Source organism: Gymnodraco acuticeps, unplaced genomic scaffold (assembly GCF_902827175.1).
Source record: "Gymnodraco acuticeps unplaced genomic scaffold, fGymAcu1.1, whole genome shotgun sequence".
NCBI lineage: Eukaryota > Metazoa > Chordata > Actinopteri > Perciformes > Bathydraconidae > Gymnodraco > Gymnodraco acuticeps.
Window position 1 is genome coordinate 2,065,513 of NW_022990198.1, and position 17,716 is coordinate 2,083,228.

Here is a 17,716-nt window from a genome sequence, read left to right on the forward strand (position 1 = left end):
TTCTGCAGTGATATCGACATATCTTATTTATGATTTCATGTTTCTGTAGTATGAAGGTCACCCTTGCAGATCTATTTGTTATTATTTATTTCTCTTATGATTAATGACTTGTCAAGAAAGATGTACTGAGTGTCCTACTGTCCTGTCTACAGTTTATTTATGTTTTTCAACTCAGTGATCTTTAGCTAATTTAAAAAACACATCAGGTAAAATGTGCTGTGTCATTGCAAGTGTTCATGCTTGAAGATAAAGATCAAACCCCACTTTCAGCGTTGTCTGTTCACTGTGGTTGCTTTTAAAGTATTTTTAGGACATTAAACTGTCTCCTGAATCCAACATAAAGCAGATGAAACAGGAGGGCAGTGCAGGGAATGCTTATGACTTTCTCAAAAAGGCTACATTTATGCATTTTAACATGTCCGCCTGCCCGTGGGTGTGCTGCGGAGATGCTCTGATTACGACTGTGTGCTAGCACGGGTGTGTTTGTTTTCCTGTGCATGTGTGTGATCTCTATAAGGAGAGCTTCAGCTTTGATGTGTGGGTGTAGTGATGCTGAGTTGGTTTTATCCAGACAGTCGGCGTCCTGTGTAAACACACACACATGCCCGTCCTCATACTGTACACACACATACAAACACAAGTGTTGTTTTTATGTATGAGAAATATTTCCTTTTCTTTGATGATTCATGCTCTCTGCTGCTGTGTCTCATTTGTTATACTGCCTGTGTGAATGGATATGTTTGCAGTAGGATGCAGTTGGCGTCGTCTTGTTTTCTTCTCAGTTTGTGCCCATTAGCAGCTGCATTTCCTTTCGATTTGTCCTTGAGCGAGACACTGAACTCCTACTGAAGCACTTAAACTCTCTTTAGAGCATGAGCTGACATGCCTATATTGAGAAATGGTTATTAGAAGGCCATTTGGCTTGTTAACGCCCTTTCACACAGGTCCACCTTCATGCTAATCTAATAATAGTTTAACAAGTTTCAATGGCCACTTATTCAGTCACTGCGATAGATCTTAAAATGTTATATATAATTATACTATTTTGGAATAAGTTATCTGAACTGATTAACCTAAAGAAGTCATTTAGGGTATGGTTACGTCACCGTACCCAGGAAGAAAAAAATGGAAAATGAAAAATGGCGTTCTGGGGCAGCACAGACAGATTTTTTGTGTTAGAGAGGGTGTACTTTGAGGGTTTGTGACTCTGCAGACCGTTTACATGTAGACAAAGCTACATACCACACAAGGGGACGGGTCATAACCGGAAAAGCATGTCATGAGACCTTTAAATCTTTGTCGACGAAAACAGTTCGAAAAAAGTCAATTTTAACTTCCACTAATTTACTGCTTGAGCACTTACGGACATTAAAATGTGCTCTCTAATATCTTTAAATGAGGAAACTGATGACCGTGATGGTCACGAGGGTCATAAATAAAGGCAGGTTATACATTCTAAAAGCCTTGGAGAGATCACAAAATGGTGATCTTCATCTCTTTAATGTATTTGTTAAATCCTTGAACAAAATGTAATGTGACAGTGTATTCTTTACTTTTTAGATATTAAGTGAAGATTAAAAAAGTTGCTCGTACATTCATGAATGGAGAGTTGTTTGTTTGCAGGACAAATGTAATATTATTGTTGGTTTATTTTGTTATACCAACTTGTCACAATTTGTTTTTGGAATGTTTGAAACACAACCTAACTTGCTTTCTTCAGTTTGGCTGCTGCTAACCGTTAGCAGCTAACATGAAGTATTTACATGTTCCTCTTGTATTTGGTTCACAGGATGGGTTCACTCCTCTGGCAGTGGCGTTGCAGCAAGGCCACGAGCAGGTGGTTTCCCTGCTGCTGGAGAACGACACTAAAGGGAAAGTTCGCCTCCCCGCGCTACACATCGCTGCACGGAAGGACGACACCAAGGCCGCCGCGCTCCTCCTCCAGAACGACCACAACGCTGACGTCGAGTCCAAGGTACGCTCTCCGCACGATATACAGGACCACAAATCATCTACTCTCACAGAGGAAGTGATTGTTTATTATTTTATATTTATTTGATTGTTATATTTTGATTGGACCTGCAAGTTAGCCACGTACTGCAGTTTTACTACATTTCTTAAATAATTTTGGGCAATAAGTGATTTTTGAAATACGACATAACATGTATTATAATTTTATAATATTAGATATGCATGGGCGGCGCCAGAGATTTTCTGTTAGGGGTGCTGTAGAGTAGCTTGCCGCTTCATAGAGGTTGCTCAAACATGTAGGGTTTCCCATTAATATAAGGTAGCTATATGGGCTACAGTGCAAGGGCGCCGGAAGCGGGGGGGCCATTGGCCCCCCCACTTTACGGCCCTGCCCCACATTTTTGCAGCAGCGGATGCCGCGGAACACTGTACACATCCCGTTTCAATAATTCCCCTCTACTCTAAAGTCGCATCTAAAAAGAACGCCATCTGATCTAGCTGTGTATATTTTGTTATTTTTGATTGTTATATTCAATCTCATTAGCTACAGGCATTGTTTAAGCTTGTAAAGGGAAGAACACAGCTCGCCTCTCACTCGCCACTCTGCTCTTCCACAGCGCTGCTTCCCCTCCCTCCGCTGACATTATGAATGTTAGGCATAGTAAACATAGATAACACCGCAGGGTCCATTACAGTTTGTTTTCATCTGATTTCAAATAAACAAAGTCTTGGCTTTCAGAATATTAAACTTGTTTCGGCAAATTCAGATGATAAATACAGCTCTGAAGCTTTTAACGGCATAATTACAAGCGGAGAACGGAGTAACTTGACGTCACAGCAAGCATAACAACAGCCGGTGTTTCTCCTGAGAGTTTTCCCCGGGAAACAAACGCAAAAATACACAAACACACACACGTACACACACACACACTCGCGAGCTTCCCCCAGACCAGTAATCCAAACGAAAATATCTTTCCACCGTAGTATTTTGATCATTTGCTCCGCTAATAATCAATCAGATCGATCCAGAGAAGAGGAAACTTTAAGGCCTTTTTCTGAAAATGATGACTCGGTGACAGTCATTATATAATGTGACATATTTTGCTTAATATAGTACAAAAACAATCCTGATATCATTAGAAAGCTAGGAATCTCCTCTTTCCAACAGTGTATACAATTCAAAATGTGTCTTCGGATCAATGCGACTGATTTCGATGGAGCAGGTCACTTTGCATTAGGTAAAATACAGCAGGCAGACATAACAGGAAGAATATGTACATTTTAATCCAATCAAATAGGACATTGTCACACCATTCAAATGTATCCATGTACATTACAACCAATAACAAAGCTTAGATGTGTTTATTTGTTACGTTGTTTACGTTATGTGTTACGTTGTTCAGTGTGTGTCAGCCGTTAACCTAGATAGATAAACTTGCAAACATGTCAGAAGAACCGGCGCATAAGAAAACAAAATACAGTCAAACTAAGCTGAAATTCAACAACTTGAATGTCACATCCCTGACATCCACAACTCCGGAGCCTGGTCCTTCAACCATAGAACCAGCGCAGCCAGATGAACCCCAGCAGCAGCTCTGCGGCCGCAGAGGCTGTCAAAACCGCCACCGCCGGCATCGTTGAACCGAAACAGGCTGGTGCATGGAGGTTTGTTGTCGGGACATTGAGACGGGCAAATAAAAGCTTATTTGGGCAAAGAGAAGGTACTTCAATGCAGAATGGTACAAAAACAGAGAGTGGTTAATTATTTGCAAAACCACTAAACGAGCCTTCTGTGAAATATGCAGATGTGCTGCTGTCAAACGGCTTGTAACTTTCTCCAAATGTGGAGATGACAGCTTTGTAAATACCGAGTTAATAACTGGAACTTTTCACAGAGCTTACTTCAGTCAAACACCAGTCAACATTCAGCTTGTCAAACAAGAGCGTAGCAGGAAAAAAGAAGAGATGGAATGAGCAACTGCGCTGTCATATGTGGGCTGGTCTGTATAGTTTAATTTACAGGAAAGGAGTGAGCAGAGGGTTGACTTGTCCATTCTTGTTCTGTTTTCTCTGACTATCTTCCTCCTGAAGACCCTCTCAGACTTTCATTTGCTCGCGCTACTAAAGAGACACGTTACCATGGAAACCAAACAATGGTGTAGCTGTATTGAAGTCCGAGTGGAAACAGTAACATTTGGTGCGTTATGTTAGAATGAAACAAATCAGATTTAGTCAGAAATCGGGAGAAATGCGGGAGAAATATGACCCCGGGAGGAAAACGGGAGTCTCCCGCGAAAATCGGGAGGGTTGGCAAGAAGGCTATGTCACATACACACGCACTTTTTGGCCCCCCCACTTCTGAAATGAATCCGGCGCCGCTGCTACAGTGAAATGTTCAACTGCAACACTCCCCACACGCACATATAGTAGGCTACACCCACGACTGTTACAATGAAGGCTCAATAATCAGCTCACGGCATATAGGAAGGATAAAGTGCTATTTTTTATAAGTGGGGGGCGGACCAGCCTCCTAGGGCTGAAGTTAAAGTTAAATTATTTAAGTTAAAAGCATCAATCTGGTGCACTTTGAGAGCAAAATTAAGAGATCCATGGACACATCTCTCAACACATATAAACAGAACTGTAAACAGATTTCTTTATGGATATTTTACTAATCACTCCCCTTTTAAACTGTATTCTTATTTTACTATCATATAGTATTTCCTAGGCCTACCTGTCTTTCATTTATGCTCTTATTGTTTTATAGCCTAACTATAATGATCATATGAAGGTGTGCCTCGGAAATAGGCTTCTTGTTTACATAAATGGTGAAACTGTTTTGAGACCCACTGACATAACTTAGACTAAAGTTAATATATCTAAACACTGAGAGAGTCCTTTACCCTCACTGAGCTGAACGTTATCTGACAGGAGGAGGACTTTCCTTTCACTTAGTGTAGAACAGCTTCTAATATCCGTTAGCGCAGCAAACAACATCTTTGCAGCGATAGACGAAGAGAAGAGAAGAGAGCGAGAAGATAAGAATAGAGATCGATATTGACTTCTATCGCATACTCTCTTCTCTCTCTCTCTCTATCTAGATACTATCATCTCTCTCTCTCTCTCTCTCTCTCTCTCTCTCTCTCTCTCTCTCTCTCTCTCTCTCTCTCTCTCTCTCTCTCCTCTCTCTCTCTCTCTCTCTCTCTCTCTCTCTCTCTCTCGTGCGCTCTTGCCACACACACGGAGCCGAGCTTGAATGAAACACCCAGATGTAGGCTACTTGTACTGTACTGTAGCATATCATTTTCGAATCAATAACTGTTCAAATTATGAATTTCACATATATAAAAAAAAAACATACATTTCTTGGGGTTGCTTAGCAGTTGCTAGGCTAATTGTTGGTGTTGCTGTAGCAACTGCAAGCTACCGCCTGGCGCCGCCCCTGTAGATATGGCAGTGAATTTACTCATGGCATCATGGGGAATAAAGAAGGAGGAATACTTTTTTGTTTTTTTGTTCTTCTGTTATTAAAATTGAATCGAATGTGATTTTTTTTTTGGTTCCAATAATGAAAGCATTCAAGTCCTGAACATGTTTTCTCCGGAAAAAAGTATTTAAATCTGTAACAATATACAGTAACTAAACTATAAAGAAAAGTACAGCATTCATTTATATTAGAGGAATACATTTCTGCCACCTACAGACTTTAAAGGTCCCATGTCGTGACCATTAATTTTCTACTGATCATAATTCCATTGTGAGGTCTACTAGAATAGATTTATATTGTGCAAATTTCCAAACTCACATTGGTTTCTCAAACAGCATCTCTGTATAGTAGGTGTATTCACTCTCTGTCCTAAACGGCTTGTTGGAGCTCCTGCCCCCCCCTCCCAGTGAGCCCACTGTGCTCTGATTGGTCAGCTCGCCCACTCTGTTCTGATGAGTCCACCACCGTTACAGCAGAACATCAGTGATTATGTGTTACAATGGCGTCAGCAACCAGAAAATGACGCCAATAAGGGCAAACAGATGAGAATGCTGTGTGGGGTCTGGGTGCCGTGTTGGCGGCACCCAGTTGGCGAGACATCACGAATGGACGCGGGAAGGGGGGGTTGCTGAGGGGGCTGCAGCACCCCCATCTGCGAGGCTCCACTAGCACCCGCACACACAAAAAAGCATGACATGGGACCTTTAAGGGAGAGTCTCAGTCCATCATCCAGTTGTGTGTACCTCGGTTTGGTTGTCTTTTAGTCCTTTTCATCACTCCCAACATTTTCTCATGTGTCCATCCTATGCTTGATGAAGCCGTGGTGTTGGTGTTGTAGTTGTTGTGGTGCACTAACCACCCCATTCTCTCCTCCTCCTCCTATTCGTTTCCTATTGTTACCCTACCGCTTCCCTTCTAGATGATGGTGAATAGAGCAACAGAGGTACATCTTCCCTTGTCTTCTTCTCTCCTTCCTCTCCTTTCAGTGTTCACTCATGGTCACCATTGCAAAGCCAAAGCCTTCTGTCTGCTGGCATGCACCGTAAATGCTGGCATGAAGCTTTCGCTGCTGACAATGTCTCACCTGTGCACCTGCTTTTTTTTTTTTTTAAATCTGCATCGCATTTTTGACTTTGCTCTATGTGCATCCAGTGGCTTGCGGCTTTTTAGCAGAGTTTTAATAAATGCCATTAGAGATACCTTTATATATACTGTATATATATATACATAGAGCTTTTGGAAACATTTCACTTATGAGCCGATCAAGCCGAATTTGATCAATACAACAGCAGTCCTGTTGGGGTTCTGCACTTTGATGTACTTGTTTACATTTTTAACATGAGATACTGTTTTCTCCTCCTTTATTTCACGAAAATCAGTTTTCATTGACACAAAAGAGATAAGGAATTACATCTCTAATGAAAACAAAGAACTGGTTCTTAATGTATGGTATGCTTACGGTAGTTATTCTTGTCTAATGCAAAAAAAAAGCCTAATTTCCATTTAAATCGATTGAAGCAGATTTTTTTTTTTGTGAATGTCTTTTTTAACATGAAAAAGGCAGCAGTGAACACTTTGCTGCAATTGTTGTTCATAGACATGCTAAGGGTATGAAGGCCTAAATATGAAGGTTTAGGCCTTCTGCTCAGACTTTAGGGAATGGTTTGATATTTTGGGAAATGCTCTTTATTTGCTATTTTGCAGAGTAAGATGAGAAGATTGACATCACTCTTATATCTGTGTGGTAAATGAGAAGCTAAAGGCAGCAGCTTAGCCTAGCATTACAACTTGAATATTATATATCATTTGTTTGATCCATAACAAATGTAATTGGAAAATAGATGTCCTGGGAGTCTCCCCCTACAGTAGCTGTAACCAGACTGAATCCTAAGCTAACTGGCTGCTGGCTTTAGCTTCATATCTTCCATACAGACATGGGAATGATATTGATATTTCTGTCCAACTCATGCATTAACAAGAATAAGAGTATTTGCCTGATATGACACTGTTCTTTGTATGTCTTTTAAGAGAATAACTAGCATATTGCAATATTGAATTTTCAACGATGAAAAAGTAATTTTTCATCTGTGGTCTGCCCAGAAAATGATTTGCATGTGTTGCTCCAGATCATTAAACCATCACTCTCTAGGTTTTTATCCTCTTTACCGTAAATGGCTAATTACATGTGTTTAGCAGTTATAATTACATTTGTTACAGAGTTGATGTTTTTGTTCTTTCCCCCGTTACCTTTTTCCGCCCACAGAAGAACCTTTCTGTAATGTGATCCTACTCCAGTTACAATTACACATCTATTAAGTGCTTTTGCTCTCACACTGCTTAAGACATTGTGTAGACTGTATTGCTTTTGTCTGAATTAAGTTAAATTAAATGTCAGTGCTTTATACCATCGAAGGCTCTCATTTAGCTGCCAATGAGAGGACAAACTGGAGCATGCCAGTAGATTTAATTAAATTGCATTTTTTTTTTTTACAAATGTGACATTATGCTGACTGTCCTTTGAAAAAATGCTTAACTGTCACTGTGCCCAGAAAGCAGTTTAGTCAGCTTTCTATAAAGTAGCTTATTGGTTTCATTTTGTAATAGCATGTTGACCTTTCCTATGTGTTGCTTTGGAAATGGAAGTGATTTATTAAGTCTGAAAAAGATCTGAACAAATGAATGATTCTGGATGAGTATTTTGAACCCATGTACATGAATTAAGCTGGTTTATGACTCATTTAAAGGTTTCTTTAGGTCAAGCCTTCCAACAAATACTTCCTTCAAAGCATCCTTTTTAGAACAACATACTTCCTTGATTAATGTAGAAGCACGATTAACTGCATGTCAAGATTTGCAAGATTCTTTTTTGTTGTTGAAGGAATCGAGACAAATCCTAAATAGACACTTTAATAATTGCCTTTGCATGTTTCTTATTTGACAGGAGCTCAATGTGCTATGTTTGAATATAATTGTGATCCTATCCACTACACAGCTGACCTATGTCGCTGCTACTATCACTCAAGAAAAGTAGAAGAGTATTTCTAATAAGATGTGAACCCACGACTCAGAGCATGTTTGACTTCTGCTCAACCTTCGTCTGCTCTATTAGCCTGCTTTTGGCCAAGCTGCTATTTAATATATGCTTTGCTCGCAGCTCATTGAGAGAGTTATGTTTGTATTCCTTTATTCTCTCTTTTAATTTAATGTGTCTATCTTTCTGTCTCTCGTCCCCCTCAGAGCGGTTTCACTCCTCTCCATATTGCGGCTCACTACGGCAATATCAACGTAGCAACACTCCTGATGAACAGAGGGGCAGCTGTGGACTTCAAGGCAAGGGTAGGTACTTTGCTTCAAAGAAGGCAAACACACACACATATTCACACACCTTTTGAAGTCAGGGCTTCTGCAAACACTCACTGTACGACTCTCATATGAGAGGGCGGGACGATGTGTGTGCAGGAATCTAACATGGACACACGTAATCCTGCAGCTGTGCCTGTCACTCTGCTGGAGAACATATGCGAGATGTCAGTGTGCTATAGGATCCTACAGACAGGAGCAGGGTGCTGGGCGTATGGCTGTTTGAGACTGAGTATGTCCCAAGCTTTATATATACAGTCTATGGTCCCAAGTAAGCAGGGGTAGAAGAAGATGTTTAACTTATTTAGAATTAACTACTTAATACTTAGTCCTAATTTTTGATGTTATTTAACTGAATGTACTGAATATAAAGTTTAGAATAAAAGCCAGCCATGTCCTTTTAGATTGACTCCTGACTGATTTTGGAACAGACTGTTCAACATAGAAGCAAGATGCACCACAGATTTCAATGTGTTTGTAAATCCTTTGGGGTTGTTGTGTGTCTCTTTGAAGTTGTGATGCCTCTCTTTGAGGTTTGTGTCTCTTTGTTGTTATTTGTGTGTCTTTTTGTGGTTGTTTTGAGTCTCTTTGTGGTCTTTTTGTGTCTCTTACTGTAGTTGTAATGTCCAGTATCTTTCATTTCTGTTTTTATTCTGTGTCTCTTTGTAGTTGTTTTTTATTTCTATTTAGGTTTTTTTGCCCTTTTTCAGTCTTGTTTGTGTCTACTTGCAGATTTCTTTTTGTAGCCTTTTTGTATTTGTTTTATGTTAACATTATAGGCCAAGGTTAACTCCTGACACTTTGGACGCCAGTTCCTGTTACCTGTTGGCCTGTAGCCTTTTTCAGAAATCCATCCATGCATTTATTGTAGAAAATGTCAAATCATTTAGGTTATTTTATATTTTTGTGACCTTATTTAAAAGAGATTCTTGCAAACATCACTGTGTATCAGTCTGTTTTCAAACAAATATGAAGATACAATTGTACCACGTACAATAATACAGTGCAGAAGAGTGTCTTATTGAAACCTCCCTCTCCTCTTTACCCCTATAGAAAAAACTAGAACGTTAAAACCACTTTGAGGCTAAAGCTGCTTGACTGGTAATGTTCCCCTAGAGGGGGATATTTATCTAGTTTCCTCCTACACTGGCCGTTTCTCAATGTTGAGTAAAGCTGCTCCAGAGCCACTATTTCAAGCATACTACGTCATCGAGTGGCGCCGAATCACTGTTTAAATGCCCAGCATACATATGCTACCAAGTAAGTCTCCTCGACATTGAGAAACGGCCACTGTCACATAGAGCCCTTTTTTGTCGAGTAGGCACATTTTAGACAAGGGAGATGTATTAAAATGCTGGAGACACGGACAGGCTGTCTGGAATGTGTTGGAAGGTTTCATTTTCAGTTAAAATTAGTTTGGAAGCCCATTGAATGCACAATGTCATTATTCATTTTTAAGTTACTTGACATTATGTGAGCAAAAACAAAGTTAGGACATTTAGTGTAGTGTTACTATTGTTATTTATCCTTTCTCTTAAAAAAATGATGACTTGAAATGGGTGATACATTTCTGTGTCTTCTTGTCTTTGTGGCTGAATAAGGAAATTATGCTTTTTTCTTTCTCAGAATGACATAACACCACTGCACGTAGCATCCAAACGTGGGAACGGCAACATGGTGCGGCTGCTGCTGGAGAGAGGGTCCAAGATAGATGCACGAACCAAGGTAAAAACGCATCAGAAATCTACATTTTTTTACTGACGTAAATATTTGTTAGGTCTCCATCAATTCAGCAATATACTTCTATAACCTTAGCGACCAGCAAAAGACAGATACAATAAAAAACATTTAAACTTAAAAGCCCCTTACGTCTTAATCAATTCACATCTTTGAACAAAAAAAGTATTTCAAGAGCCCGAGCTTTGTCCATTTATCCTCCAATACAATAGTACTCATACAGTATTATATCATCATCTACACCAAGTCAAACGGTGGGTCCCTCTTTTGTTTTGATAAGGGATTCTACCAACCTATAGACCACCATATCATTCTTCAAATTCAATATCAATATCACCCAAAAACCTCCTACAGTGGTTTGGAAGTGCATTGAAGGCTTTATTGCATTTCTTAGGGACACTGTTAATAATAGTATGAAGTGAACTGTGCCTGTGCTGTTTGTTTCTCCCAGGACGGTCTGACTCCTCTCCACTGTGGAGCCAGGAGTGGCCATGAGCAGGTGGTGGAGATGCTGCTGGACAGAGGAGCTCCAATACTATCCAAGACAAAGGTACACCTCCAACCTTTGTGTGTCTCTTTATTTCTCACCTGTTTTTATGACTCTACTTACTGTTTCAATTTGACTCTGGCTCATCTACTCTGACAAACCCTCTTACACAGTGACGAATTACTAAGTGGTGAAGAAATTACAAAAGGACTAGTAAAAATGCTAACACCACTCTATTGTAGTTCGTTGAGGTGGAGCCATTTTCTAAGAATTAACTAATGATTATTTCCATGGATTCACCTGCATCTTATTTCCATTATTATTCAATCCAAGGTTTGGTTTGGAGAAATTCTGAAATTAGTAAAAAACTACAATCATAATTTCTCAGAGATCATATTGACACCATCAAAATGCTTTATCCAACCCGTAGTACAATATTCCCAATACTTAGTAATACAAGGAAAAATGCTTTGGTTACACATTGTGAAGCCAGAACCCTGATGTGTTTTTGCATGAAAAGTTATTAATATCAATAATAATAAATAGTTGTTGATTGGTGGTCTATTAATGGTACATATAATTTGTACTTGATTAACTGTACTAAATGTCATTCCACAACTGATGTCAACTACAGCTTTATTAACTGGTGACCCTATTCCCAACAGAACGGTTTGTCTCCGCTCCACATGGCGACCCAGGGCGACCACCTGAACTGCGTCCAGCTGCTGCTGCACCACGAGGTGCCTGTGGATGACGTGACCAACGACTATCTGACAGCGCTGCACGTGGCGGCACACTGCGGACACTACAAGGTGGCAAAGGTGATCGTGGACAAGAAGGCCAACCCCAACGCCAAGGCTCTGGTGAGGATAAAATGATTTAAGACCGGAAACAGTTGACGCTCTCGAGCTTTGGAAATCATCTCAACAATAGTTAATTATCAAGTCTGGATTTGTTTGGGGGAACAGAACGTTTCAGGAAAATAGACAGAAACAGAGAAGGGGTTAAGATGGTGGGATGATAGACAGATCTTGCCCCCATTTCTCAAAAGGGTTACCAACCTATTCAACTGTATGTATCATGTAGATCAGTGGTTCTCAACTGGTGGGTCGCGGACCCGTTTCGAGTGGGCCGCAGATGTGTGAGTGAAGAAAAAATAAATAGAATTCTTTCTTTTAAATCATTCTTTTTTTTTGAGAAAAAAAAGTCAAACTTTTATTTTGAAGGCCCGATTTTCTAACGCTGTGCATGCAGTAGGCGTTGGACTGGAAGAACCGGAGACCATAAACAGTTTTGAAAACTTCTGTCACGTAGTGATCATCTTCTCAATAAAACATCTTTGCTGATGTTTTTTCAAGTCTTCTGGCCAATCAGAATCAAGATTGTTGCCGGAAGTCCCCACGGAGAATAACTTTGCGGTAGAACTCTTCTTTATACATCCATGGGTACAACTTCAGATACAAATGAACACCTAATGAAATATGACCCCCGGTTTGATGATTGACAGGTCACAAAACAATGGGGGCTATCTACCCTACCCACAATTTAAGGTAATTCACACAGACTCTCTCCTCTTTGCTCTTCTCTCTGTGAGGAGCAGCAAGCTGTCAGAACAAAGTTAAAAACAAACAATGGCATAAAATGTCGGTAGTAATAGATGTATTTATTTTCTATGTTAATTTCAAAAAATCTCCTGGGAGAGAATCCCCCCAGGAGTTTTTCAGTTGGTTTTCAGCATGTGTGCCTTTTTATGTTATACAGTTCAGCTTTGATTCCATGATCTCATTAAACCTTTTTTAAAAGCATACTTTAGTTCTGTGAAGGGATATATGCACTGTACTTCACTTTAATTAATATTGTATGCTGAAAAGCGTATATATTACAGCACAATTTGTTGTTGAATAGATTTGTGTGGTTCAACATTTCGGGTCGCGATTTATTGACAAAGGAAAAAAGTGGGTCCAGAGGCCTGACCAGTTGAGAACCACTGATGTAGATGATGTCACTGTGAGGTAGCCATTGGTTTGTGGACTACCTTTCAAAGTCTTGAGTTTTTCATTCCGACTGTCACCATCTTGGTTATTGGCCATTGCCATCTATCAAACAGAAGTATCATGGCAGACTGGAGCTACAGTCGAATACACCAAATAAACTTCCAATGGGTTGAAGTTCTAAGACTAAAAAAGACCCAAACCGTAAAATGCTATATTGGTGACACTTCAACAACAAGGTATATCAAACCATACCTGCTTCATTTTCTATTTGCTCTAAAGGGGAATATAGTTCACAGAAGAATCTTTATGCTTTATTGAAAAAGATTGAAACTCGGGTTTAAGACTATAAACTGGTCAATGAAAAGTATATTAAAGGTGGGGTAGGTAAGTTTGAGAAACTGGCTTGAGATACACTTTTTGTTATATTCCATGGAATGCTCTTAACATCCCGATAGCAATGAATATCTTAAGTGCTTTGACAAAAAATCCATAAAAAAATGTCATCTGTAAAAAGCACGACCAATCATTTTAGCCGGCCCGGCCCGGCTAAAATAACTGGATGGCCTACCTGCCTGTCAGCCTTCCATCTGTGCACAAACTTATCTCGTGCCCTCATTGGTCATGTGCGCATTCGTGTGTGTTGGAGGAGGGGCTCTGTAAGGAAGTAGCAGATTTTTTCCGGCTGTATATTTTCAAATTCTAGCGCACTCGAGCTGGTTTCTCCAAAATGACCTACCCCACCTTTAAGTGAATTCATCAAGTTAAAAATAGGGTCATTTTTCCTAGGACTTCTACAAATCTGACTTCTTGTTTTCTTTTTACCCCCTGCTGGTTATTAGAAAGAATGCAAGTTAAGGCACTTTGGCATTAGCTTAAATAACACATTTATTACAGCAACCTCAGGGATCCTATATGAATATTATAGACATGTTGTGAAAAAGTGATATGCACAAACAGGTTTTTAGAGAGGAAAGAATGAAGAAAAATCTAAGTATAAAATAGATGGATTAAAGCAGCAGTGTTGCTCCAGGTTGTGGTAGTGGCAGCCTTTTAGTGGCTCGAGGATTTTATCTCCCAACCGACCAAAAATATCCTACCTAATTTTTAAGTCTTTCATTTCCTCTCCCTCCTTTCTTTCCTTTCTTCCTCACCTCCCCCACTATCTCAACTATGTGTCTGTTTATAACAAAAAGAGAGTAATACGAGACTTTAATGAAGAAGAAAAGACACGTGAAGGAAATGAATGAAGGAAGTAAGCAAGTTAAACAAGACTAAAAAGACACTTATACTGTGTTGGTGTAAGACAACCATCTCTGTGCTGTAATGGGAGAAGTCTGGGTGTGGTTAGAGCACTGGGACTTTATAGTTAGAGAGAATGAGATGGAAAAAAAGGACACAGAGGAAAATGAAGTCATAGGATTGAGCCAGAAACCTCAAAGTGAAGCGAGGGGGGGGGGGGGAGGGGGGGGAGCAGTGTACAACGTTGGCAAGAGAGGAGTAAGTTGTACATAAAAGTATCTATTTCAGTGCAGCATACTCTTTTTCTTTTTTTACAGCTTAAAATCCAGTTAATTATTTCCACACATGCTGGTGTAGTTTATATGCAGACAAGTGAAGAAGAAGAAAAAAGGGAAGGAAAGAGGGGGAACAAGCAAAGAAAGTCCCACTTTGTACTGTATGTTCCACTCGGTGCTCCACACTTATCTTCCACCAGCTCAGCAAAACCTGCATGGGAACCCACACAAACTGTTTTTGGAGTGTTTTTAAACTTAAAATGTTTATATTTGTTATTAAATTCCTGTGTTTTTTAGAATGGTTTCACCCCCCTGCACATTGCCTGTAAGAAAAACAGAGTCAAGGTGATGGAGCTACTTCTGAAGCATGGAGCGTCGATACAGGCAGTCACTGAGGTACGTGTGTGTGTGTGTGTGTGTGTGTGTGTGTGTGTGTGTGTGTGTGTGTGTGTGTGTGTGTGTGTGTGTGTGTGTGTGTGTGTGTGTGTGTGTGTGTGTCATTAAAACACAATGACATCAGTGTTTTGTTTGTAATCTGTTTTTAGTTATAGAATCATATTAAGTACATTTGTCTCCACAGTGGTGTAACGTAACCAAGTATACTTACTGCATTTAAGTACATCATACTAAATACTATGTAGATTGTACTCAAACACATTACTACTCTATACTCTGAAACTGTATCTCCTATTTAACATTTCTGCTTGATTTTAGAACAGCAAATTCTGTTGTTATTTCCATTAATTTCTCCCTTGCTCTGTGTGTTTCTTCGCTCTACAGTCCGGTCTGACTCCAATCCATGTTGCAGCGTTTATGGGACACGACAACATCGTGCACCAGCTGATCAACCACGGGGCTTCACCAAACACAAGCAATGTGGTAAGTTCTTCCTTCTTCTTTTATCCTTCTTTGTCCTCCCAGTTGCCATATGTACAGTTTCTCTTCTATGATAGGCAGTGGTTTAAAGGAGTTATATTTACTACGGAGCCTCATAAATGATTTCAGCTCATTGTGTATCTATCAGACTTTTCTGTTCGGGTTCAAATGTTAGGTTCACAGTTGTTTTCATCACGATTGACCTAAAAGCTCAACAGCAGTTACAGGCTAACTGGTGAACATAGTAGAGCATTTAGCTGCAAATGAGTGGGTGGAGACCAAAAATAGAGCTAAAATAGAGTGTGAAAATGTCCTTCATTTGTCAAGTGGCCACAATCACTGCTTCAAATGACTGATGATAACTTTTGACACTCAAAAAGGGATGATATGCGTATAAGAACTGAAATGAAAAGTTAAAACAATATATTGCATTGTTCTCCTGGATCCTTGAAATTCTACAATGTTTGGTAATTTGAGGCCTGGAAAGTGATTTAATTTATATATTTTGTGCGACAATAGAGATTGCTCATTCCTGGAAGTGCAATTTAACCTTTATAAATGTATACAATACTTCAACAAGCATTAACAACAGAAAAGCAATATTTCACTGCTGCTGTGTTTTACAGTAGCAGAGCATGCTAATTAGGATAAAAAACAAATCTGTATGAAGTCTAACTGTTTATCGTGTCCCAAACTATGCCATATTGCATCCTTGAACTTAAGGGAATTGTACCTGGAAAGTCCTTGGCTTGGGGGATCCCTGATAATGAAACATAGAAAGCACAGTCATTGGAACAGACAACGGAGAAAAGCTGTGTACTTCAGGAGGGAGGAGAGGAAGTCTATTAATGCCATGTGTATGTAACCAGAGGACCTCTCATTCTCATCTACTCAATAAACACTTTTTGATGTGAGCTGGAAACTCTAACTACCGACCCTGTTGACTAATTGAAAGAACAAAAGAGAGACAGAAGAGAAGGAGATAGGTAGAGGAAGAGTTGAAAGAGACAAAGTGGGTAATGAGCAAACAGAGAGGGGAAAGAGTTCTGCACGCTCAACTCTTCAACCCCAAGAATGTGGTCGCCCACGCCGTGTCTGTGGCCAGGTTACCGTAGAAACGGAGCATTATGGGACGTCATTATGGAGGGTTGGGTGTGGAGAGGAAGGGGGCTCTCTCTCTCCCTCTTTCTGCCTCCCATCTTAACATAAGGAGAGTTTTTATGGATTAGAATATTCAAACTTGGGAATAACTATCATTTCCTTTTTTTCTTGTGTGTGTTGCAGAGGGGGGAGACAGCGCTCCACATGGCAGCGAGGGCCGGACAGTCTAATGTGGTCAAATATCTGATCCAGAATGGAGCACGGGTCGATGCCAAGGCCAAGGTAGTACTCATGTGACTTCAGAAAACAAATGTTCCTTTTAAACAAAATGTAGTTTTGATGAGCTTTACTAACTGTTTCCATACTTTAGTCTTCCGCTCCTCTGCGTTTTAGAGGCACATTGTAGTTTTTCCTTTATTTGACCTTTTATGTTACTAAATATTATAGGCTAGACCTTCTTTTTTAATAAAGGGCTGGGTTCAGGCTGCGTTTAAACGCCCTCCTGGGTCCTACATTTTATGGTACTTTGTTATTGTATTTCATTTTATTTGACTCAATTTATTTGTATTTTACATTCTATCCTGTAATGTTATTATATTCCTGTATACATTTTATCTTTTTAATTAGTTTCTTGATCTGTAAAGCCAACTAACAGATTGTGTTTGTTGTCACCAGGACGACCAGACACCGCTGCACATCTCAAGCCGTCTTGGTAAGCCAGACATCGTCCACCAGCTGCTGACAAACGGAGCTTTCCCAGATGCCATCACCAGCTCCGGATACACTCCTTTACACCTGGCTGCCAGGGAGGGACACAGAGACATCGCTACAGCGCTGCTGGACCAAGGAGCCAGTCTGGGAATCATTACCAAGGTAAGTCTGATTTGTGGGGATGCATACGTCTTGGATATTGGTTATTTTGATAGGTTGATAAGAAGTTACATGACCAAGTTACATTGATTTGCTCAAAGAAGTAGACCAAGAGGATTACTGTTACCTCTACGCACATACTGTACAAGGACACACTGACAAGACACATGCTGGTCCAAAAAAGAACTTGGATTGAAGACCATAGGTTTTAGTTGACTTTCTGCCACTAAGTGAGTGTCAAAGTAACTTTTCCAGAGCTTAAAAAGCCTTTGTGCATCATTCATTTCCTTACATCCATTTAAACCGCAACAGAGCACAT

At 40.0% G+C, this 17,716-nt stretch overlaps 1 protein-coding gene across 50 annotated transcripts in view; it reads left to right on the forward strand.

The window, feature by feature from the left end:
• The window catches only part of LOC117547361 (ankyrin-3-like), a 187,857-nt gene that overhangs the window by 104,802 nt on the left and 65,339 nt on the right, over positions 1-17,716 (forward strand). For 42 of the 50 annotated variants that reach the window (XM_034218010.1, XM_034218008.1, XM_034218003.1 and 39 more), the window contains exons 6-15: positions 1,790-1,975; positions 6,378-6,401; positions 8,696-8,794; positions 10,445-10,543; positions 11,007-11,105; positions 11,708-11,905; positions 14,848-14,946; positions 15,331-15,429; positions 16,711-16,809; positions 17,203-17,400. In XM_034218010.1, coding sequence (XP_034073901.1) covers positions 1,790-1,975; positions 6,378-6,401; positions 8,696-8,794; positions 10,445-10,543; positions 11,007-11,105; positions 11,708-11,905; positions 14,848-14,946; positions 15,331-15,429; positions 16,711-16,809; positions 17,203-17,400 — 1,200 coding nt within the window. The remainder of the gene's footprint in view (positions 1-1,789; positions 1,976-6,377; positions 6,402-8,695; positions 8,795-10,444; positions 10,544-11,006; positions 11,106-11,707; positions 11,906-14,847; positions 14,947-15,330; positions 15,430-16,710; positions 16,810-17,202; positions 17,401-17,716) is intronic. The other 8 variants (XM_034218005.1, XM_034218036.1, XM_034218052.1 and 5 more) reach the window with 1 other exon arrangement.